At 46.6% G+C, this 24,300-nt stretch overlaps 1 protein-coding gene across 2 annotated transcripts in view; it reads left to right on the forward strand.

Annotated features, from left to right (window-relative positions):
* The window catches only part of ADARB2 (adenosine deaminase RNA specific B2 (inactive)), a 561,341-nt gene that overhangs the window by 377,362 nt on the left and 159,679 nt on the right, over nucleotides 1-24,300 (forward strand). For both annotated transcript variants that reach the window (XM_051832432.3, XM_051832433.3), the window contains one exon: nucleotides 9,910-10,817. In XM_051832432.3, the coding sequence (XP_051688392.3) occupies nucleotides 9,910-10,817 (908 nt within the window). The remainder of the gene's footprint in view (nucleotides 1-9,909; nucleotides 10,818-24,300) is intronic.

Consider the following 24,300-nt stretch of genomic DNA (forward strand, 5'->3'; position numbering starts at 1 on the left):
TCCTCACTAGGAGGTCTATCCTCACCTGGAATATCGTTCTCTCTGGGTCCCTATCCTCATCTGCAGTCCCACTTTCACCTTTAGTAAGTCACTAAGTTGGAATTTACCCTCCACTCATCCTCACCCAGAACCCCATCTAAATCTGCATTCCCACCCTTACCTGGAATCCACCCTTACCTGCAGTCCCAGCCTCACCCCAATCTCATCTGCATCCAGTTTCCCATTCCTGCCTTTAGATCCGTCTTTACCTGCAGACATATCCTCACCTTCAGTGTCATCCTCACATGGAATCCCTGCACCTGAAGTCCACGCTAGCCTGGCATTTACCTTACCTGCACTCCCATCGTCATCCAGAGTCTCATCATGCCCGGTGTCCCATCTCCACCTGTCATCCATCCTCACCCACACTCATATCTGCACCTGCAGTCCCGTGCTTAGCTACAGAACCACTACTATCCAGAATCTGTCCGCATGTCAGGCCATCCTCACCTGGAATCCTATCCTCATCTCGAGTCATGTCCTCATCTGCAGCCCCACCTCTCCTGCAACCCTATGCTCACTCGGACTCTCATCCTGACTTAGGGTCCCACCCTACCTGCATTCCCAATCTCACCAGAATCACCTGAAGTTCCACCCTCATCTACAGTCTCATTTGTCTGCTCTTCAATTAGAATCTCATTCTTACTGGAGTTCCACCCTTACCTGAAGGGGAAGAAGTATCAGTAACGTCCTTGTGACTGAGAATCCCCGGGTTTACAGGAAATAAACCCACTTTCTTGTATGACTCCTTTTCCCTTTCCTTTGTTTTCCCCTCCACTAAAAAGGAAAGAAGATGAATGAGATCACAGTGTCTTAGAACATGGTTTGTACAACTATTTCACAAGGAAGGAGCTGGGCTGTAGTCTCCCTTGTGAAATGCCTCTGGTGCATGTACCTGGACAGGAGCCAAAAACAGCATAGCCAGGTCATGATGCTTTAGGGAAGGGGTTCTGAGACCAGTAAGGAGAGCCCGGAGTGAACAGCACTCGTGTGTGTGTGTGTGTGTGTGTGAGAGAGAGAGAGAGAGAGAGAGAGGAGAGAGAGAGAGAAGAGAGATTATTTGGGGAGTATCAGGCTTAACCTGATGCACCACCATGCTGGCTCCAGGAAATATCATTTTCAATCAATGAATGCATTGTCCTCCTTTATATAGATGCTTTTGATTTTCTTAAAAAAAAATTCTAATTTCATAGATTGTTCAAGGAGATCTGTCCAAATGAACTGGACATGCCTAACTAATTCTCTCCAGCATCACAATTGTAGTCTTATCAATTTGTTATCCAAATACCCCTGGAAGGTAGAAACAGACTTCTTTGTGCATGTAGAGTGTGTATATACTAATATACTGAGTGTGCACGAGTGTACAAATGGGGTGTGTGTGTGCCGTGTCTGTATGTGTGTATGTTTGCAGTATATGTGTGGTATTGTATCCATGTCTAGGAGGCTCCCACCATCACGAGGTGGAGGATAGGCTAAGAGTCTTTCATTCCATTCCAGATGTTTAAGACTTGTCTGCCTTGGCGGTTAACTCTGAAAAGTTTTCTTGGGAACACTGAGGAGCAATGAGCTGCTGTCCAATTTGCACATGTCACTCCCCACTGACTACTAGCAGGTCCCACTAGGAATGACTCAGGCCAAAGCTGTTAGCCTGCCAAGTTCACATCCTGTGCCCTTGGGGAGCAGGTGGGAGGAAGTCTCCCTGCCTTTTGTAGTTTTTTTCTCCCTGAGTCCTACAAAAAAGCAGGCACAGCTTCATGGGGTCGTGTGTGATTAGTCTTTGAAGGAGACATCGTGCAGAGGCTGTCCATCCCAATGCATCATCATGCCCCTATGTAAAGCACCAGCACCATCCTGCAATCCACAAACCCCAGCCCAAAGACTCTCCTGGCTTGCCTTCTGACACAGCTGGCTGGTGTCAGACCCACTACACACCGTGTCCTTCTTCTTGTCTGGGTAGGGAATCCAGGCTGCCTGCCTTTCTCCCATCAGTCAGTCCATGTTGAAGCAAGATTGCTCTTTTTTCTTTACCACTGGAGCTGTTTGGCAGCTGAATAACCTTCAGCAGGAACAATGTTATCTCTTCCAATGCAGCGTGGCACATCGCATGGCTGATTCTCTGGAGCCCTTCAGACCCATGGATACGGTCGGTGTTGTCATTAGTGATGCAGGTGACCCCAATATTGCCAGCCCGTGAGAGGAAGCCAGGAGTGCATAATGACCAGGCAGAGGATGCCGGCACTAAAGGGAGCCAGTGGGGGAGGAAGAGACATAAAGTCACAAGCAAGCACAGGCATCTAAACACCATCAGAGGCAATGAGACCCCATCCAAGGACCCCCAACCTACTACACTTCTGAGCGACAGCAGCATAGGTCATCAAATTAGTGAACCCAGAAGAATATATTTCACATGGAAAACAAACATTTAAGCACAGCCATGACTGTAAAATGCTGTTCTTTCTCCCCAAATGCAATTCTTCAATGCGTGAAACCCTTCAACTTAGCAGTACGTTTGCTGACACTGTTTGTCAAATGAGCTAATGTACTTAGGGAGCTCAGGAGAGAAGTCCATGTGAGAGAAGCACAGTGGAAATCATTTCGTTTTACAGTTTCCTGTACAGATGCTTCCCCGACTTCAACATTTTCTTTTAGTTCCTGGCAGTCTTCAAATTGCTCATGATTGTTCTGTTACTGATGCTTATGGTATTGATCTAATGCAATTTGAAGTTATTTGCCTGCTTTTTTTTCTAAATAGAAAGACACATGCAACTCTTTGGAAAGGCCTTAGCTTATGGATGCCACAGTTCATGGATGTCTCATTTTCTGATATCTTGAAGGACATGATGATCTGCTGGTGTCTGAGGCAGGAGGCAGGTGCACATGGCTGTGGTCACTTGGGGCACCACCCACACAGCCTCTCTGGGACTGGGTTTCATGATGCAAGGTGTTTGGAATCCAAATCAAAAATTTTCAAGTGAGCAGAAATGTAATCCAACTCCCAATGTGGGCAGTGAGGTTGGTATGTGTTGCCTGGTCCCCACATCTGGGTTGCCATAGCATTGTGCCCTCTGTCTGCCTCCCAGCATTTCCTGCAGAGCTGATGTGTTCTCTGTCTCTCTCTCCTCTCTGGCTCTCTCCCTCTCTCTCTATGTCTCTAATATGCACTCACTGTTTCCCTGCTAGAACCCTCTGGGCATCGATAGTGACGCATGGCTTCCATACAGAGTGCCTTAAAAGGTGGAGTGTGTGTGTGTGTGTGTGTGTGTGTGTGTATAAGAGAGAGAGACAGTCAGAAGAGAGACAGAGACAGAACAAGAAACACAGAACGAAAGAGCTAGATGAGAAATAGAGAAAGATGCATAGAGCAAGAAAGAGACACGGCCGGGGTGGGGACTGGGGATGGCAAAACTTTAAGCGAACCCTGATTTGTAGCTGGCATGACAGGTAGTTCCAGTCTGCCCCCTGGGTAAAGAAATGTATTTCTTGCAGAATTTCTCCCAGCTCTAACATATTATAAGTCTGCAAGTTATGATTGGCAGGAATAATGATTATTTGGGAAAATGAATTCCAGACTAGGATGAAAGGATTCACTAATTTTTCTATCTTGTTATGAAGTGTCTGTCTGAATTGCTGCATATATACAACATGCATACTCAGAATTAAATCACTTTTGTCACATAGGTCCCCCAATCCTATAATCCCAGAACTTCTGGGAGAATCCTAGGAGGCAATTCCCAGCATCTTCCTCTTTGCTACCTCAGTCTTCAGTGATCATGATCCACCAACACAGAACAACAAAACACACATTCTGAGTGCATGTGATAGGCCATGTCAAACTTCTACACACATAATCCTCACACACTCCATACTGGACCATCTATTTGGGAACCACATGGTAAGTGTATGAGGTTCAGAATCCCCTATCAGCTGGAATTCACACTGTGCTCCTGAGACAAATATGCCCACGCACAATTCTGTGGAGTTTGGAAAGTGCTTTCCAGGAGAAGACTGAGTCCTGGAGAGTGACAGTCAGAGAAAAGCTTGGGCTTGCCTGCACTGGATCAGACTTAGAGGAGCTCATTGCTCAGCTCTGTGAGCTCATTGCTCAGCTCTGTGAGCTCATTGCTCAGCTCTGCAGAAGAAAGAGCAGAACTGGCCAGCTCTTGGGCTAAAGAGCAGAACTGGCCATCTCTTGGGCTAAAGAATAGAACTGCCATCTCTTGGACTAATCAGTCTGTGTGAAGTTGAGTCAAAATTTACCATTGTCTATGTGTTTTATTGTATACATTTAAGGTGTCAGCATGATGCTTTGATATCCATATGGAAGAGCATCAAAAATTTTGTGGAAAAATGGAAACAAAAGCTAAATATATATTAGTGCAAATTTTGAAATCCAATAATAGTTTACTCATAACATGCAGTTTTATGAACTTTTTGAAGATTTTGCATCAAACTAAATCTATCTCCTAATTATATAATGTCAACTTTTTTAGATACCCTCCTATATATAATGAGATAATGGTTATAATAATCAAGCAGATTAACCCAGCCATCACCTTCCATTTTGTCATATGTGTGTGTAGGTGTGTGTGTGTACATATGTGTACATGTGTGTGTGTGTGAGAGAGAGAGAGAGAGAAAACACCAAAAATCTATTCTCTTACTCAGTCAATGGATATATACCGAATGGGCTTAAGGACACCCAGAAATATTTAGGGAAAGGGTTAAAGGTTTGGGATGGGTCCCAAAGGGGGTATTTGCCACAGGGCAACAAAGAGAGGAACAGGCAGTCCCAGTCTCCCCTCACAGCCCAGGAGCAGCCTGGTATGTTCATGAACCCCAAGAACAGGAAGTAGAGGACAGGGCTGGGAGACAACCAAGCCCTCTGCATCTGTGGTACCATAATCTCAGCAACATGTGCATAGACAAGTAGCTGCTCATGTCTGTATTTAGGATTGAGAGTTTTCATAGGCTCCTGACATTTTATCTCTAGGCTATTATATATGACAATTGCATGTGTGAAATCTATTAACTAAATGGAGAAAAAAAATGAGTATAATTTCCTGGGTCAGAGGCAGGGAGTGTAATGCACTTAATACCTTCCATGTGGAAGAGGAAAATGTTAATATGTAAAATTGGAGTTGGAGTCCTGTGAAAAGCTCACAGAGAATTGTTACCGCAAAATGCCAGCAGGACATCTGAGCTTTGCCATAACTTGGCTCCAGGCATCTTCAAGTAGAATTGGAGTTGGGGGGTGGGGAGAGGGAAAGAGGGAGAGGGAGGGGGAGAGGAAGAGAAAGAGAGGGAGAGAGGGGGAGAGGGAGGGGGAGAGGGAGGAGGAGGAGAGAAGGAGAGAGGGAGAGAAGGAAACGGGGAGGGAGAGGGAAGGGGAGGGTCCTGCCACAAAGGCAAGCTCACTGGGTTCTGTCCCTTCCCTAGAGCCAACAATGGTCATAGCAGGACTATTTCAAGGGTCTGTATTTTCCCCCATGTATTTTATACATACATATTTAAGAGTATAACGACACTTCCTAACCCAAGACAAAAACCATTGCAATCATCATTTTGTGTCTTTAATAAATGGAGCTTGGGCAGGTGGAGTGACCTGCCCAAAGTCACACATGCATGAATTACTAAGATGGTGCCTGATTGGCTCTAGGGTCTGTGCAGTGGCCACTGTACCATCCCACGTCCTGTGGCTGCTAGGACAGCGACTACAGCCCAAGCCATGGATGAGCTCAGCAGCCCTTGCTTGACTCAACAATCCAATTAAACAGAGCATTTGTGCCTGAGGAAAGGGCTCTGACCTCAAATCAGTGGTTCACCAAAACGAGTGGGTAGTAGTCCCTTCAGAGATTCTAGCAGTGTGTCTAGGACAAGATGCAGAAGTCTGCACATGTCAGCAATTTTTATTGATTACTGGCTACTACGAAAGGGGTTCCTATGCCACATTCTGATCATCAGGCTTTATGCCATGGAAAACGTTAATGACAACGACCATAGGAAACCAGGAGTTGTGGAAGAAAGGAGCCTGAAATAACATGAATTCCACACAGGTAGAGAGAAAAGCATTGGTTTGTGAGTTCTGCTACTCTGGGGTACCATAGAGATCATCTGATATGTTGGCCACTTAATCACATTAGCAACCTTAATTAAACCCTCGCACTGTGAGAAATCAGTAAGAGATTAGAGAGCTCCAAGCAAGTTCCAGGCAATCTGGAGTGGGGAGTTGAGTGTTGAGTTGTTTGAGTTTTTTCTTTAAGTTCAATTGGGAAATCTTGCGGTTAATATGATCTACTACTCATAGGCCTAAAACACCCTAAGTGGTGGAGCTCATTGCGTCTGGATCCAAAGTATGTGACGATTAACAATAATGGTTGAGACTCAGTGCTTGCTACAAGAAAGGTAATTATTTCTACCAAAACAGATTGTAACTGAATATTACATACCCATAACCTACAAAGCTCTCAGATTTGTACTTTTGAACAAAGCTACCTCTCCAAATTTAATGATTCGTTAGAAAAAAAACCTGTAGGAATAAAAAGAGCAAATAAAAAATAAATAAGAGAAATACTTCACAATTTAGAAACTTCAACTAGTGAGAAGTTGAGTTTTTAACAGGAAACATTTCCAAAACAAGGCCCAGCGCCTTTTGCCAGAGCATTCTCATGAAAGCTGATTTGCCTCTTGATAGAGATGGTGGTGACAGTCATGGCTGCATGGCCAACTGGCTCACCCCAAGATGAGTGGGCAGGCAGCAAGCAACTCCAAAAAAAAATCCTCAAGTATCAGGATACCTCCCAAAGTCACCTGATTTTTCAAAGGCTTCTTTTGTGCTTTTGAATTTGCATTTTTTCCTTATTATTCTCTCATTTCAATGCCATAAACCAAGGGATGGAGAAGGTGGTACCAAGTCAGCCAGGTATCATCTCAGCCCCACTTCCCAACCATTGGAGGGAAATGTATCTCTGCATCAACACCCAGACACGCACTCAATGTCTGTTTTTAAGTTATGAGTTGGCTGTAAAAATCACCCCCCAAGTTTCCACTCACTTAACAAGATTAACCTCATTCACAACCTGCCCCCTGACCCTCTCAGAGCTCAGACCTCCAAGTCTCTGGGACACACTGAAGATGCAGAAAGGAAAACCTAGGAGTGGTCTTCTCTGGCCACCTCAGCTCATGAACCCATCACACGCTGGGCACAGCCTACAGGATGAGCTTCATCAGTGTCCTCCAGCCAGCCCAAAAAAGGGTGTTACTGTACAATGGTCAGGAGATGATGGGATTCTTCAGTTCCATGAAAATCACCTTTGCAGCAACAACACAGAGGAGGGGATTTGAGATTCCTGGGACTGAATCACAGCTCCAGCAGTTTGCAAAATACACAGCACCAGGAAACCATCTCTGCTCTTTGGACCTCAGACTCCTCACCAACAAAGTGTTTTTCATAATGCCCACCCCTGGCACTGATTTCAGATATAAGAAACATAGCACAGTCTAGGTTCTGGGTGGGAGACCCAGAACTTGATGGGGCTCCATAAAAGATAACAGTACTTCTCATTATCAGAGATTTCAGAATATTTTGCAATAGATCCATGAGTTTAGCATTCTAGAAGCATACCCATGAGTAAAAGGCAACAGAGATTCAGTAAGGCGTGTGGCAATCCACTACTGATTTCTAAATGGAATAGCTTTATCAGAGAACATTAGTCCAAGATGACCTGGCCAGAAAAATTCAATTATCTTTAAATGCATCTTTCACCTACATTTAGCAAATAATGATCCTGTTAAATCTACATCGGGTCATTTGTACAAAAGAAATAAAGCATTACATATACAAACGAAGTTGCTCTCTGACCCTCATTTCTCTCCCTTTCTTAGTAGAGGTTGGGGTGTATCTTTATTATGCATGTATCTACAGCTTTACCACATACATAGGGCTGCCCAAATAATCTATAATGCTAGTATTCATATAATCTATATCAATGATATTCCAATCTATGAATTATGTTGCAAATTGATTTTCTCATCTAACATTGTATTTTTGAAATTCATCTATGTTGGTTTTGCACACAGCTAGATGTAACTTCCATATTGTATGGTTATGCCACAAGTTATTCACCATTCCTCTATCTATGGGAGCTTGGTTATCAGTTCTCACATTTGCAAAACTAGGCTGCAATGGACATGTTTGTCCACATCTGCTTTGTGTGCTAAGGGGTCAGCAGTATTACTGAGGGAATGTGTTTTTTTATTCTGATTTGCTGTTCCCAAAACGCTTTTTGAAGACGTACTTATATTCATTACCACCATTCTGTTGATATATGTCCTTAAAAACATACCACATTTTTCATGTTTGTCTACATGTTGAGGTAGCAAAAATTCCAGGAGAAGAAATCAAAGGAGTAGACGGGTTCCTGCTGTCAGGCAGAGAAGTTGAGGGCACCGTGCTGCAGCTGAGCTGCCGCCCTGGGCTGCCTGGAGTGGCTCCACTGCACCCATTCAGACCTGTGGTTCCCACCCCACTACATGAGAATGAGCGTTTTATTTACAGTGCCAGTGTGGCCTACCCAGAGCACTGAAGGACCTGGACTTATCAGCTATTCAGAAGCTCTAGGTAAACCCAATAGTGAAGTCAGAGAACCACATTTCAGAGGAGGCATAAAGAACACGTCCTAGCATGTATGATCTGAGAGATCCCAGTGGGTTGTTTTATCTGGAACAGGGTCAAAAAACACTTTCTGCACAGGGTCAGGTGGTCAATAATTCAGGTGAGGTCACATCATTGCTGTCACCACGACTCAGCCCTGTCACTCTAACTTATCAATAAACAGCGTGCTAAACTCTAAATAACCAGGTACCAAAACAGGCAGCATGAGGGTATTCGGGGGCAGGTCACTGCACCGGATTCAGTCAGCCCTAGCCATTCCCTTCACAGAGAGCTCAGGAGACACCAGCTTTTCTCACCTCTGGTTCTGAACGAGGAGGTCGGGTTTTGAGAAAGTCTCTTTGAGGTTGGAGACCACGATGCATGATGCAGAAGAGCTATGGGCCTTGGTGCTGGGGGGTTAGGTCCATGGAGCACTGGGCACTGAGCCTGCAGGCTGCAACAGCGGGTGGGAAGACTTCATATGCCCACCATGGGACAGGCCTCTCTGATCTTTAATGTGGCCACGTGTCCATTTGGTGTTGGGGACAGCACTGGCAGACAGGGGAGGTTGCCTCAGGGTTGGGGACATCCAACCCAGTTACAGCAGCAGATGGGGATGCGATGAGCAGGACACATTCCTCACCCATATATATTCCTCCTCGCTGTTCTCAAGCACAGCTCCCCAAGAACTGAGTCCTTCTTTTTTTGTTTAAGGTTTTTTTTAGAAGACAGAATTACAGAGGGAGAGGTAGAGACAGAGAGAAAGGTCTTCCACCTGCTGGTTCACTCCCCAGATGGCCGCAATAACCAGGGCTGGGCCAGGCTAAAGCCAGGAGCCAAGGGCTTCATCTGGTCTCCTACGTGAATGGCAGGGGCCCACGCCCTTGGGCCATCTTCTGCTGCTTTTCCCAGGCCATCAGCAGGGAGCTAGATCTGAAATAAAGCAAGTGAAACACCAACTGGCAACCACGTGAGATGCTGGCCTTGCAGGCACTATGCCACAATGCCTGCCCCTCTTGTTCTTCATGGACAATTTGTCTCCATAGCCATTCCAGCCAGCACTGGCCAATAGAGCAGTTCACAGCCCTGGTTTGTGGTGCTGATGGCAAGAGCTTTGTGTGTGTAGATTCCAAGTTTGCAGTTAGGTCACTGGTGATGGAATCTGACATTAGCCACCGGCCAGTGCCCCTGGGTCATGACTAATTTGTTCTCCCCTCCAGGTACCAGCAGTGCCGAAGTGAAGGAAAACCGCAATGTCAGCAACCTGGGGATGAGGCCCCCTCCTCCTGGAGACTGGGCAAGAGGTGGTGCACCCAGCATAAAAAGGAAAAGACCCCTGGAGGAAGGGAACGGGGGCCACTTGTGCAAACTCCAGCTGATCTGGAAGAAGCTCTCATGGTCGGTGACCCCCAAGAACGCCCTGGTCCAGCTGCACGAACTGAAGCCGGGCCTGCAGTACCGGATGGTGTCGCAGACGGGCCCGGTGCATGCCCCGGTCTTTGCGGTGGCGGTAGAAGTGAACGGCCTCACCTTTGAGGGCACAGGGCCCACCAAGAAAAAAGCGAAGATGCGAGCAGCGGAGCTGGCACTGAAGTCCTTCGTGCAGTTCCCCAACGCTTGCCAGGCACACCTGGCCATGGGCAGTGGCACAAGCCCGTGTACGGACTTCACCTCGGACCAGGCCGACTTCCCAGACACGCTGTTCAAGGAGTTTGAGCCGTCCACACCGAATGAGGACTACCCAGTCTGCCGCCCCGTCGACACCGAGCTGCTGTCCACTGCCTACCGGCACGGGCGGCTGCTCTACCATACCCTGGACCTGATGGGCCAGGCCCGGCCAGACAGGCCCAGGCCAGCCCCAACGGCCCCAGGGGAGAGGAACCCGGTGGTGGTGCTGAACGAGCTGCGCTCTGGTCTGCGGTACGTGTGCCTCTCGGAGACGGCCGAGAAGCCGAGGGCCAAGAGCTTTGTCATGGCCGTGTGCGTGGACGGGAGGACGTTCGAAGGCTCAGGACGCAGCAAGAAGCTGGCCAAGGGCCAGGCCGCACAGGCCGCCCTGCAGGCCCTCTTCGACATCCGGCTGCCGGGCCACACTCCCAGCAGGAGTAAAAGTAACCTCTTGCCACAGGTGAGACTTCTCAGGTAGCTGCCCGCCAGGCAGAAGGATGCTGGGAAGGATGTGACCTGGGGTTTGCTCTGCCAGTGACAGAGAAGTGGGCAGGCCCCTGTCCTCTGATGCTTGTGAGCAGAGTGCAGCCCCACACCTCCCCTTCCAGCCCCCACACCCTCTCCTTCTGGCAAAGGTCCCGCCCTATCCTTACTAAGAGAACTTGCAGGGGTTGCAGAAGGAGAATCTTGTGAATTGAGGAAAAGAGAATGTCCACGCTGCAACTTGGCAGGGGTGGTGGGAGAATGTGTGCAGCTGGGGGGATGGTACCCCGGGGGCAAGGGCCACCCGAGGGTAAGGAATCAAGCAGGGCTGGGCAGAAGGTGCTTCTATCCCACTGAGAGGGGCACGCTGCGGGAAGGGCTGGCTACATTCTCCAGGCCGCGTGGTAATTTGCTTTCTCTGCCACCAGAAGAAAGGAGCATGGGGCAAAATAGTTGTGTTCGGTGTGACGGTCTGGATTGACTGTTTTGCCAAGGAGACTTGGGAAAGCCAAGGAATGAGAGTTGTCCTATTGGAAGTTGGTACCTCCATGGTCTTGAATGAAGGCCTGGGGAGACTCCCACACTCCTGGGCCCAGGCAGGGTCCAAGTGTGTGCAGGGAGAAACACAGTGGAAGGCACAGGAAGCCAGAAGAGAGAATTAGGGACTGGAGTCTCACTGTACCAGTCCAACATCATCATCTCTATGGCCCCTTTATGCACAACTTTCTGACTGGAAACTCGAGTGCTCCACTTGCATTAGAAAATATTCTCACACCATTTAAAGCAACCTTATTCTGCCTGTTCTTCTAATTGCTTATTTATGCAAATTGTCTTTTCTTTTATCATTCTGAAGATTATTTGTGGGCATCACTAATGTAGGAGATACAGAAAATTATCTTTATTCATTTTGGGCATCAATCAAGGAAAGAAACATTTTATATAGTTAAAAAGCACTTAGCCCGGTGAGGGATTCCTGGTAAGTACTCAATAATTATAAGTTATGGCTGGAATCGCTACAGTCACATCATATCACCTAGAATAGAATCCATTATTCTGCCCTGGGATATCATAAATCTGTTGGAGAATGAAGGGTATCACCAAAACTTCAGATACTGCTTCGCGATACTGCCTATGGATCCAAAGTGCGTGACGGTGGTACCCGTGGTCTCTTCGTTTGGATTCGGGGCTGGGTTTGAGCACTCATTTATCCATGCCTTCATTCAATATTCATGTGATTCTAAGCAGGCATGGGCAGGCAATGGGCAAAGCTGACCACGTCCTACTTCCAGCAGAGCTAGACAAGAGAAGATCTAGAGTATGTACAAGGGGTTCCAATCAAGGGAGGCTGTTTCTCTTGCTCTCTCAACCCTCCTGTCATCCAGTAGGGTTCAAATATTTATTATACACCCAACATCATTCTAAGAAGACAGTAGGGGGAGGTGTAGACCGCAATCCCCATCATTCTTGCCTTTCAATCCGTCCTCGAATAAATGCACAATCGAAAAGCTGGAAGAGGGGTAGCTTCTACGTGTACGTCCCTGTGCACCTCCTAGTGGTCTCCTGGAGCGTTGCTCTCTCTTTTCTGGCACCTCCATCTTCTCTATTCTGCTTCCTCACAGTGCCTTCAGCTTACCAACAGTAGCCACGGAAGCCACTGTACACCCTGCTTCTGGGTGTGGGGCTGGGCAGAGGAATGAGCCCCCTGTGCGGCTGCCTGGGGCCCCTGGTGTGAAGTCGGTTAGCTCACCTTCCCTGCGAAGTCCCCCAGCAGTGACTGTGGGTGTGGCCAGCGAGTCGCGGAAGCACAAAGAAGGCACAGCCTCAGCAGTCCTCCGCCAGGCCTGACAGGTCCCTGTTTAGTAGGAAATGTCCTTCCTCCCCCTTCCCTGATGCTCTCTTGCTTCCCACCCACGTGAAATGTGAAGGATGTCAGTGAATTCTGGGCACCATGCCTTCTTCTTTCATGCTGTCAATCCTGAGCTCTCACGATGGAGAAACCAGGCAGCGCTACTACTTTGTAATAGTCATTTGACCCCAGAATGCAGCACATCAGTTAAAGCCACAGCTGCTAAATTATTTTTCTCTGACAGTCCACTAACCACCCCGACTGGATGATGAAGGGCACGGAGCAGCATGTGGGTTGCAGGCCATTCATCACATCACAGCACACGCCGTCCCAGGGGGCTCATTATCCTTCCCCCTCCCCTCCTCTCCCTGCAATGCACACCCCAGGGCTGGGTGGGGGCTAAGCGAGATGATGGGACTCAGGACCAAGAACCACTGGCAGTTTTATTAAATAAGAATCCTGTCTTGGCAAGGTGTGAATTCAGGGGAAAAAAATCAAAAGAAAAATTCCAAAAATCACTGTAAATGCTGCTTTGCCTTCCAGCTGTGTACCGACACTCCATCTGGAAAGCTGGTTTTGCAGCATGGGTATGCCTTGGCACCGTGGGACCCCCATCTGTGCATCATGGACACACCTCCCTGCATGCACTTCATAGACTCCCTCTGTCTCTATACCATGGAACCCCCCCAATCTAAACATCAGGGCCTGCTGTCTGTACATCATGCAACCCCCAATATACACGTCGTAGAGCCTCTCCCTGTATACACATTACAGACACACTGTCTATGTAGTATTAAATCATCCAATCTGCACATCGTGGACCCGTCCCTGTGTGTGCAGCAGGGACCACTCACTGTACACCATGGAAGCCCCAATCTAATATCACAGACCCCACCCTGTCTATGCTTCATGCATCCCTCATCTCCGTATCATGGGGCCCCTCCCTGTTCATACCTTAGGGCCCTACCCCCATCTGTGCGGATTGGAACCCTACCTATACATCATGGAATGCACATAGCTATGCATCATAGACCACTGCCTGAGCATGCATTGCGGTGACTCTTCCTCGTCACCGCCAGAGAATTAGGCAGGTTGCCCGCAGCTTGCCTTGGCTGAGGAGGGGAAGTGTGCCACCCTCCACTCAGCCTCCCCGAACCCCTTGGCGGGGGACAATCAGACGCGGTGGGGAGTCGAGTCAAAGCAGGATCTCACTTTATTGTAAAAGGGAGGTGTTTATATAGCTGGCATACACAGCGGATTGGGCAAGGGGTGGGGTGATGTGATACAAAAGGGTTTTAGCCACTCCTATTATACCACCTCAATGATTGTTAGGCAAAAGCGCCCTGGGGCTGGGTTGTTTACCGCCAGGGATTTGAAACTTAAAGACAGGTTTTCAGACTTAGGAAGTTCCTCTAGGCCTCTCCAGATTCAGCCTCCCCCACAATACGCCATCTATCTATCACCTATATACATAATAGAACTCCCTGTATACATTATGGAACCCTCAAACCATAGATAACAGACCCCTACTTCTCCCTGTCTGTACAACCGTAAACCATTCTATCTATACAAAATAATATGAAATCTCAGAGATAATTTTCCTGTACTCTTTCTTCTGAGAACTACACAATTTCTGGAACTTAAGTACAACACCAGTATTCGATGTACTTTACCCAAAGCCCAAGATTTTACTCTTCACAAGATGCCCAAGATGACCATGATGTGCAGGGCAATAAACCAAGGGTCTGGTTCTGAGGCCCACAAATGGCATCCTTAGAAGACAACTAAAATGCTGTGTTGTGTTTCATGCCTTCTACCAATAGATTGGACTTATGAGCAAAGCTTCAGAATCATCTCAATAAGAGCTCTCTTCTTTTAACAATAGCTTATGAAAAAAGGCTTCAAATGTGATGGCTCCCAGGAATCGACTGGGAATCATGGTTAAGATGCTGCTGTGCGGTCTGCTGCAAAAAATTCAGTGGGTTCTCAAATAAGGATGGGGACTCTGCATTCCTAACAAGCACCTTTCGCCAGATTCTCATTGGATAATCAGAACCACACTGTCAGGTGCCCTGAACCTGTCACAAGGCCATTCTCAGCTCCAGTCTAGGATGGGTGGAACAAGAAACAGGGTGGTCTTGATCTCTTGCAGACACAATTCTAAGGAGACAGAACCCCCCCCCCCAACTTTTCTCTAAGACCTGTGTTAGTGATTCTTGTCATACAATGCAAAATCACAACCATTTTTCTGGAAAAACTTAAAATGGGTTTCCGATAGTAAAGATGACACAGTGTAGACTTGTTTGCAGGCTGGATTTTGAAAGACCAGGATGCAATATTCTCAATAATGATTACAATCACAGGTGTGATCACTCGGCATCTAATTCTCACTATTTCCTGTTCCGAGGAGTAGGGTGGAAGAGGCGGGGGCAGGTGGTGGTGTTTCTCAGGCCATGGTTTCTCTCATGCTACAAATTTCATAAGACTGGACTCTGATCCAGAGTGACAAAACCAAGGGTCTGTTAAAAATCTTTAAAACAAGGGCCAGACTCAAACATGCAGTTTACAGCATGAGACAGAGTGCACAGGCTGGATATTCCGCAAATATCCATTGACAAAAGTGCCACTAGGAAGCAGCAGGCAGCCCAGTGCAAATCCTTCTTTGTTTCTTTATCTGCAGCTGGGACAAGACACCTCCAGGCTATCCAGATACTTAGAACTGATAAGGAGACCATGTCAGAATGTAAATACTAATTAGCTGGAAGTTCATCTTAAGAAAATATAAAAATCCGGCCGGCACCGCGGCTCACTAGGCTAATCCTCCGCTTAGCAGTGCCGGCACACCAGGTTCTAGTCCCAGTCGGGGCACCGGATTCTGTCCCGGTTGCCCCTCTTCCAGGCCAGCTCTCTGCTGTGGCCCAGGAGTGCAGTGGAGGATGGCCCAAGTGCTTGGGCCCTGCACCCCATGGGAGACCAGGAGAAGCACCTGGCTCCTGGCTCCTGCCTTCAGATAGGCGCAGTGCGCTGGCCGCAGCGCGCCGGCCACGGCGGCCATTGGAGGGTGAACCAACAGCAAAAGGAAGACCTTTCTCTCTCTCTCTCTCTCTCTCTGTCTCTCACTGTCCACTCTGCCTGTAATATATGTTATATATATATATATATATGTATATATATATATAAAAATCACAAAATCTGTAGCCTTTTTGTCTCTTCACTTCCCACCCCATTAGCACGAAGAGTTAAATTCATAAAAGCTTGAATTCAACCACAAAGCTGTATTTTTCTGCATTTCCTTTACATGAAAACTGGTTAGAAAACAGAACAAAGTACACTAGAATGCTGGCAAGAAGGAGGAGGAGGAAGAGGAGGAAGGAGAAGCCTAAGTGGTAATAACTCTGAAAAGGGAACTTAGGGAGTTAACCGTGGGTTTCCTCTTTCATCCTCAATTATTCTTATTTCCTTGAGTTGTAAATTTCCATATCAGGCACAGTGGTGTTCAGCGTTTACAAAGATCTGGTCAGAACAATTCAAGTGGACTCTTCCTTCAGAGCAGAAGAGGCAATGCCTTTAAAACTACTCATAGAGGTCCCTGCTTTGACTACACACTTCAGGGGTCCGTTTAGGAGAAATTATGCCTGTGGTTTCCCTCCTGGCCATTCCTCAGCAGCCCGGAACATTTGACCCATACCCTGCACCATCCCCTGTTCTCTGCAGCTATTACTGCTAAAAGAGGGAAGAAACCATGGGAATATCTAAAGTAATTGAAATGACCCTTTTTTTAAGCTTTAGCATTTTATAGTACATTTGAATCAGAGCTCCTAGACACGATCCCATCTCATGAAATTTGTCCCTCGAATTAGCCGCGGACCTCAGGGAATGAGTCTGTGACTGCATTATTAACAGCTGCACTGCAGGACACGAGCAGACTGTTTGCACACGTGTGTCTGCCCCTCTCCCAGACACCCAGTTGACCCCTGGCTGCCTCTGACCACTGCACAGATTGTTTTTCTAATCTCACACTTGTGCTAATTCGTCTTCCTCCAAAGAAGCAGCATCCTTAGTGCCATAAAACAAAACTGTTCGCCAATAAAACTGTGCCAAAACAGATTAGCAATAGAAGGGCCCTCACATTTTAAATTGAGTTAAATTTAAAAAGAATAGATGTGGAAATCTCACTCATGCAACATCATAACAGCTTAACACCATGCTGTTGACCAGAAATATCCTCTAGCAGGAGTGAGGAAACTCTATTCTGCCAAGGGCTTCTTAGATATTAATAGTGTACTCCATGGGCATCATCCTCACTCAGCTCCAGCCAAGGGGGCCTCCTTGCACTTCCTCAGGTACACAAAGGCACAGGGAGTGCTGGCTTGGCCTTTGGCCACGTGTCCAGCCTGTGACTATTCTGGAATGACATCTGAGCCAGCACCTACTGCTTTGCAAGTTCTCTAAGCAAAAAGAAAAGGCTCTGATGACCCATGATTTTCTTGAAAAGAACTGACCTCATCACATCTCATCAAAGGTGCTCATTCTTGTTCACATGTGGTCACACCCTATTAATACATTTCTCAGCTCTATCTTCTGGCCATTTCCCTGGGGCATTGGGATTGCAGTCAAACCTCAAGGACCTGCCTAGCAGCTGACCACAATGGAAGCTCGACCTGGGGAAAGCAACTCTGTCAACAGGACCTCCAAGCAAAATAGACCTTGACCTTTTGAAGAATCTCTAAACCTACTAACACACCTGAAGCCTCTGCGAGTTTTCTCTCAGCCTTGCAGGAGTGAGCAAGCGTCTATCAGTAGGGAGCAAGCCCTCGTTCCCTTGGCCCCTTGTCTTTCTGTCCACCTAATCTTACCACCACTTTGCTCAAAAGGTGAGGGTGTATCAGAGAATCAACAGTTTCTCTTCCAGGGGAAATAGCCTGGGGCACAAGATCTCAATGCTATTTCTAGTTTCAACAGCACTGGAGTTACAAAGCACGGAGCAATATTCTAGCAACTGATATGGAGGAACTGGGATCAGTGGGACCTGGGGTGGGACAGCCACTCACCCATGAAGGATTTCCACTTAATTTTGAGGGGAAACAAAGAAACAACAGCATTCATATTTTACTTTCTAGGTACCCACCAAAGCCATTCTTACTGTACTTGTCTATAACTTCATTGCCTTCTCTTCTCTTAATTTCTTCCTTTCCACAACAACCAAGATGATGAAACGTGAAACATCTTGACCATTTGTGGAACCTAATCATCAGCCCTTCCTTTCACACAATCTAGTGTTGGAAAGTAGGAGAATGGTGGTGTCCTGGATTGTTAAATAACAATTTGCTTGTTTAACAAGTAAAGGAACCCTATGTATAAACTTGAGTGCCTGGCCTAGCTCCAGTGCACCTGAACATTGGCCACATTCTTTTTGAGAAAACACCCATTTCAGTCATGGAAGAAAAGTCATTGTTGGAGTCTCTGCCACAGCATTCAGCCAAACGGCAAAATCAAAACCTAGAGGCAAAAAGCGCCTTTCTCTAACCCACAGAACCTGACCCAAGGGCTTTCCCAACAGCTCTGGTACAGGTGAGGGAAAGGTCAGGAAGACTGACCTGCTGGCAGCTTTTGCAGAGCTGGTATCCTCCCTTGGGGGGAATTTGTGCCATGACTCAGGGGATGGATGTCACCATCCAGTATACAACCCCCTCCACTGAACCTCGAAGTTCTGGGTCAGACTGCACTGATGGCATAGGGGCCCCAGGACTCCAGAAAAATGAGTCTTGCCATCAACACCTGTGTCAGATGGTTCTGCTTTCTCAGGTCCAACCCCTTGCTCCGTTACCTACACACCCTCTCGCCCCTAGTTGTCCCACACACAATTCGTTCTTTGAACTTGTCACTTCAGAATGAGGAACAGGCCTTTAGATGCTTTTTTGTAGGAAAAAAAATAATAAGCCTTTGTTTTGCTGCCAAAAAAAAAAAAAAATAGACTTCTGTTGCCATTCAGTCCTGTGATGGGAGGAGAGTTTTCCACTGCCAGCAAGGAGCCCCTTGCATTTGCCTCCACATAAACACATTGGCAGACAGGGGCAGGCTGAGATGCCAGTAGGGAGGGGTGGGAGCACTCAGTGTGTGGGCTTCACTGCCACCTCAAAGCTCTCCAAGCTGCCGGAATGAAGCTCCAGTAACAGGTGTTTGAAGTGGGTTCTGTGAGTCTGGATGTGGCAGTGCACATATTAAAAATGTAAAATGTGTCTGCAAAGTTCCTAGGAGGAAGAGCCTTTAGCCTTGGCTTTCTCTTCTTGAAAGAAACAAGGAATCATTTCTCAACAAGCAGTCTCCAGGTGCTTGTGGAACAAGAGTGTACCTCCTCTTAGCCATTGGGATTGTGTACACCAAAAGACACTGTACAGAGAGGATATGGAGTCTGCCATCTGCCTCAGCACTAAGAAATCATAACATGGGGTTGATACAAATTATTGCATCCAATTTCTGTGAATGGCTTTAATGAGTTGAAGCAACCAGTTAAGATGAACCCACTGCTCCGACACTCAAAGTGAAGTTCAAATTTTAAAATCTCTCTCTCTCCCTCTCTCTCTCTCTCTCCCACCATGGCATACACCTCCCTATGTGCATACATCCCTATTAGAGACAAAGACACACTCACCAGGGGTTTTTGAAAAAGTTGGAAAAAAAGGTACCTGCTCTGTATGGTGCATTTCAGAGAATTAGCAAGAGGCCTTTTCTCTGGAAGCTTGTTTAGCCTCTCTGTGACTCAGTTTCCCATCTGCCATCATTCTGAGGGTTATATATTTATAACTGTGGAGTAAGTGTTCAATGATCCTTAGTCATTATTTGTATTTTTTATGAAGTTCAATTCTTTGAGATAGCTTCTTTCAGCACCAAAGTATATAACAAAAGACAAGAGAACATATTTCACTCTCATTCTAATGTGAAGGCATTTTCTAAATAAAGAGGAGGTTTGCTTGCGATTTGTAGATGCACTACAAGGGATTTAACAGGTAAATCACAGTCACACACACACACAGTTTTTGTTGTTTACCTGAAATTAAGATTTATCTGAGCATTTATTCAAAAAAAAAGACAACCTTTGTTACAACTGAAAAGCAAGAGAGGAAAACTGGATGCTGTGTGGGAAGTGGAAGGCTCACAATGGGCAGAGAGAGGATTCAGTGCCTGGTTACAGCTTCTCTCAAAGTTGTCTCTCTCAGATCAGCATTTGATTTGGGCCGCAGTAAAGATGCACTTGGGATGCTTGCATCCCCCATATTAGGGTGCCTGTTCAAGTCCAGGCTATGCTCATGATTACAGCTCCCTGCTAATCTGTACCCCGAGAGCTAACAGGTGATGGCTCAAGCAGTTGGGTTCCTGCCACCTCTGGAGGAGACCTGGATTGAGTTCCTGGCTCTTAGCTTCATTTCAGCACGGTCCGGACCTTGCTGATGCAGGCATCTAGAGAGAGAAACAGCAGATAGGAAATGCTTTCTCTCTCTCTCTCTCTTTCTTCCTCTTCCTCTTCCCCGCCCTTTCCATTTCAAATAAATAAAAAAATAGAAATTGAAGTGCTCCCTCTTCTTTCTCAGTGCACACAAAGGAATCAGTAATACTCCAGTGTCATGGGCATAAGGCGCTAACCACTAGGACTTTTCCTGACTTCCTTACTCAGATATTACAACCTTCTCTGGCTAGAAACAGTGTTGTTTTTAAACTTTTATTTAATAAATATAAATTTTGAAAGTACAACTTTTGGATTATAGAGGTTTTTCTCCCCATAGCATCCCTCCCACCCACAAACCATCCCATCTCCTACTGCCTCTCCCATCCCATTCTTCGTTAAGATTCATTTTTAATTATCTTCATATACAGAAGATCAACTTAGTATATACTAAGTAAAGATTTTAACAGTTTACACCCACACAGATACACAAAGTATAAAGTACTGTTTGAATACTAGTTTTACCGTTAATTCGCATAGTACAGTGTTTTGATATCATCCACTTATTAAATAAATCTTGTGGGGGTTGACCATAAGTGTTCCTATTATGGAAGCAGGTTAGCATTTGAAATTAGTTTTAATATCCTGAATCACTGTACAATGGCTGTTATGAGCTCCCTGGTTCATCTGTGCTGGCATTTCTCTGTTTGATTACTCTTCCTTATAAAGTGCTTGATGTAGGGTGGGCCCTGGAAGGAACTTCTTGACAATAAACACAGAAATTAAGAGTTATAAATGAATGTCAAGTTTCTCTCACTGCAATGATCTCAGTATGTAACTTGGGTACAGGATTGAATAGATACTGTTCAGGTGCGAATCCAGCCATACACAATAATTCTACAACTTAGGGAGAGAAGGAAGAAAGTCTCGGGAATTCTAAAATCAACTTGTCAGCATCTATTCTCATTTCTTAGAAGCTGCGGTGTTTTGTTTTGCTGGTGTTTTGTCTGGTTGGAGAGGGTGAGACATGGCAGCTTTCTTAGGAGACTTGATACCCTCCTACGAATGGACTTTGCCTCCAGTCTTAGGCCACCACCTGAGAGTTCTGCCAAGGACAAATACAATCAAATCCCAGCCCCTCTTGGCTGCCCTCCTGGGTCAGATAAGTGCCCTGGAAAGCTTAAGACACTTGGGACAAGCTGCACCTCGTCAAAGCGGAAACTGCCGGGATCCCCATAACTGGATGTCACTGGGGTCTATGTGAAGTTCTCTTGTGTTTGGCTATCACACCCTGGAGTGGTTCTATTCTCCCAGGAAAACTCAAGCTCTGAGTCTAACCCTCCAGCTGTCAATCCCTAGGTCACCTTTCCCTCCTGGAAAGGCCTCCCCCACACACACACACCCTGCTCTCTGTCCTTGTGTTCCTCTCTCCTCTGTGGCCACTTGAAACAATTTAAAGCAAGAATGATTCAAATAGCTTTCTTCCTTTCAGCACATCTGCCTTCTGGGTTTTGTGGCCACAGACACCCTCTTGTGGTCCATTCAGAAGGAAAATGTGGTTTTAGAGAAGAAAAAGCACTTTGCTTCACATTCAACTACCCCTGAACTTCACTAGCCATTTTTAATATCCTGTTAGCTCAAAAGAGGCACTGATAGCTAGAACAAGAATGAAAGGTCATTCATTGCTATTACACATGGGAAAAAAAATCTTATAGAAAGTCCCTTCTTGATGAGGCAATAAAGCTTTTGTTGCTGGTAAATAATAGTGTTATTATTTATAATAAACAAAAATGTGTTTATACAATGCGAGCTGCATACAATGTGTTATACATTGTTGTGCTATATGGGTATACAACACACATTACACAATGTATGTGCAATATACCCTAAATGTTTATGCAATATACATGTATACAATGTTTATACAATGTATGTCTATACAATGTATGTACATTGTGTGCTGTATATTCATACAACACCTTCTGCCACCATAATTCCTATTAAAATAGTTTTGGAAGAATTTAAGAAAAATTAACATGTATAGAAGTACTTCAGAAAGCTCATGGGAAGTGGAATTAAAATGCTTATTTTGGTGCAACAAAATTTTGAAATCCATGCACAGTTTTATCATAATTTGCATTTCCATAACTGATAAGTATGACTGTCCATTAGTTAAGCAAAGTCTATAAAAAGGCTTTATCAATCATTTCCCTCCCTATGCTATACCCACGATTACACATCATGATGATGGTGGTAGTGGTGGTTACATTGGGAGCTAATATTTATTAGGCACTTACTCTGTGTTGCATATTATTCTAAGTGCTTCACACAGAATAACACATCCAGCCCTCCTGTAAAACCTTTGAGACTGGCACTATTTGTGTTCCCATTTTACAGATGAGGACATTGAGGTAAAGGAAAGCTCAGCCCCTTGCCCAAAGTGTTACCAGTTAGCATTAGAGCTGGTAGGACAATTACAAAGGGAGCAGGAACTGTAACAAGGAGCTCAATCTCAGGAAGCTAGCATGCCACCTCCTCCCAGGATCCAATGACTTCACAGGCTCATCAAGAAAACAGAACACCCTTAGTTTTAAAAGGCTTGTGACTGAGAACAGTATGAGTACTAGGGACACTTAAAAAAGTGTTTAGTTTTAAACAAGAGACTATTGTGGGCCAGCAAGCAGGAAAGAGTTGACGGAAAGGATGCAAGTGGGATGGGGAGAATCAAGATGGTCAGCCAGGGTAGGGGCACACACCTGGGTGCTACATCCTTGCAAGTTGGAGACCCCTGACCACAGGAAGCCCCCGTGACTGGTCAGGGAGGGAAAAGGAGCAGGTCTGGGCCCTACTAGCCACCCTCCGTAGGGTCAATTCCCACTGGGTACCCTCCTCCTTGCTCACTGGGCTCCTCCCGACACCTCCCTGGAGCAGGAAGGCAGGGAAGCTCTCTAAGAGCTCCCCAGTTGGGGAAAGATTGCCTTTGTCAGCAGACAACCTGCAGCCTTGCTGCTGGGGACAGGCTATGTTGGGATCGGGGTGGGGGGGTGTTCCTTCCTCTGGGAGTCATTGTTACACTGAAAAGAAGAGAGACAGCAGAAAGGAGATGGCAAATGGGAGAATGCCAACATTTAAATGAGCCAGAGAAAGAAAAGAGGAACATCCAAGATAGGAGAAACCCAGAGTCCCCAGGGACCAGGCTCCAGAGGACAAGGAAGAAAGCACTTAGGGAGCTTGCCAAGTCTGCTGTGTGCTTCCCCAGCCCCCAAAGACATCCTGGGGAGGAGCCCCCCTCCTTTGAGACCTCTCTTCCCCACCTGGAACAAGCCTCTTTTCTGTCCTTTCTTATGGTATATGGGTGACTTGTTGGGCTATTTTCCTATGCATGCCCATCTCAGTGCTTTTACAAGTGCACCCAGGGGAGTTTATGTCTGTGGGAGCTGTTTTTTCTATAGAGAGAGCCCTGAGAATGCAGCAGGATCTCTGCATACACAATGGGATGGAGCAGGAACTCTGCATGCACCCTGGGCCTCATCAGCAGTGTGTGGTTAAAGGACCACACACTAAAACTCAGCATTTGTGACAGATCTTCAGCCTAGTGGTTAAGAAACCAGTTAGGGGCCAGCGCCGCGGCTCACTAGGCTAATCCTCCGCCTTGCAGCGCCGGCACACCGGGTTATAGTCCCGGTCGGGGCACCGGATTCTGTCCCGGTTGCTCCTCTTCCAGGCCAGCTCTCTGCTGTGGCCTGGAAGTGCAGTGCAGGATGACCCAAGTGCTTGGGCCCTGCGCCCCATGGGAGACCAGGAGAAGCACCTGGCTCCTGGCTTCAGATCAGCGCGGTGCGCCGGCCGCAGTGCACTGGCCGCAGCGGCCATTGGAAGGTGAACCAAGGGTAAAGGGAGACCTTTCTCTCTGTCTCTCTCTCTCTCTCAATGTCCACTCTGCCTGTCAAAAAAAAAAAAAAAAGAGAGAGAGAGAGAAACCAGTTAGGATGCCAGCTGCCTACACTGGAGAACCCAGCTCTGCTCCCAATTCCCAGCTCCCTGCTAATGCACACCCTGGGAGGCAGCAGGTGCTAGGTAACAATGTTGGGTCCCTGAAATCCATATGGGAGACCTGGATTGAGTTCCTGGCTCCTGACTCTGACTTCAGCCCAGCCCTGGCCATGACAGGTG

Source organism: Oryctolagus cuniculus, chromosome 13, assembly GCF_051225735.1.
Source record: "Oryctolagus cuniculus isolate XC-2025 breed Fujian yellow rabbit chromosome 13, ASM5122573v1, whole genome shotgun sequence".
NCBI lineage: Eukaryota > Metazoa > Chordata > Mammalia > Lagomorpha > Leporidae > Oryctolagus > Oryctolagus cuniculus.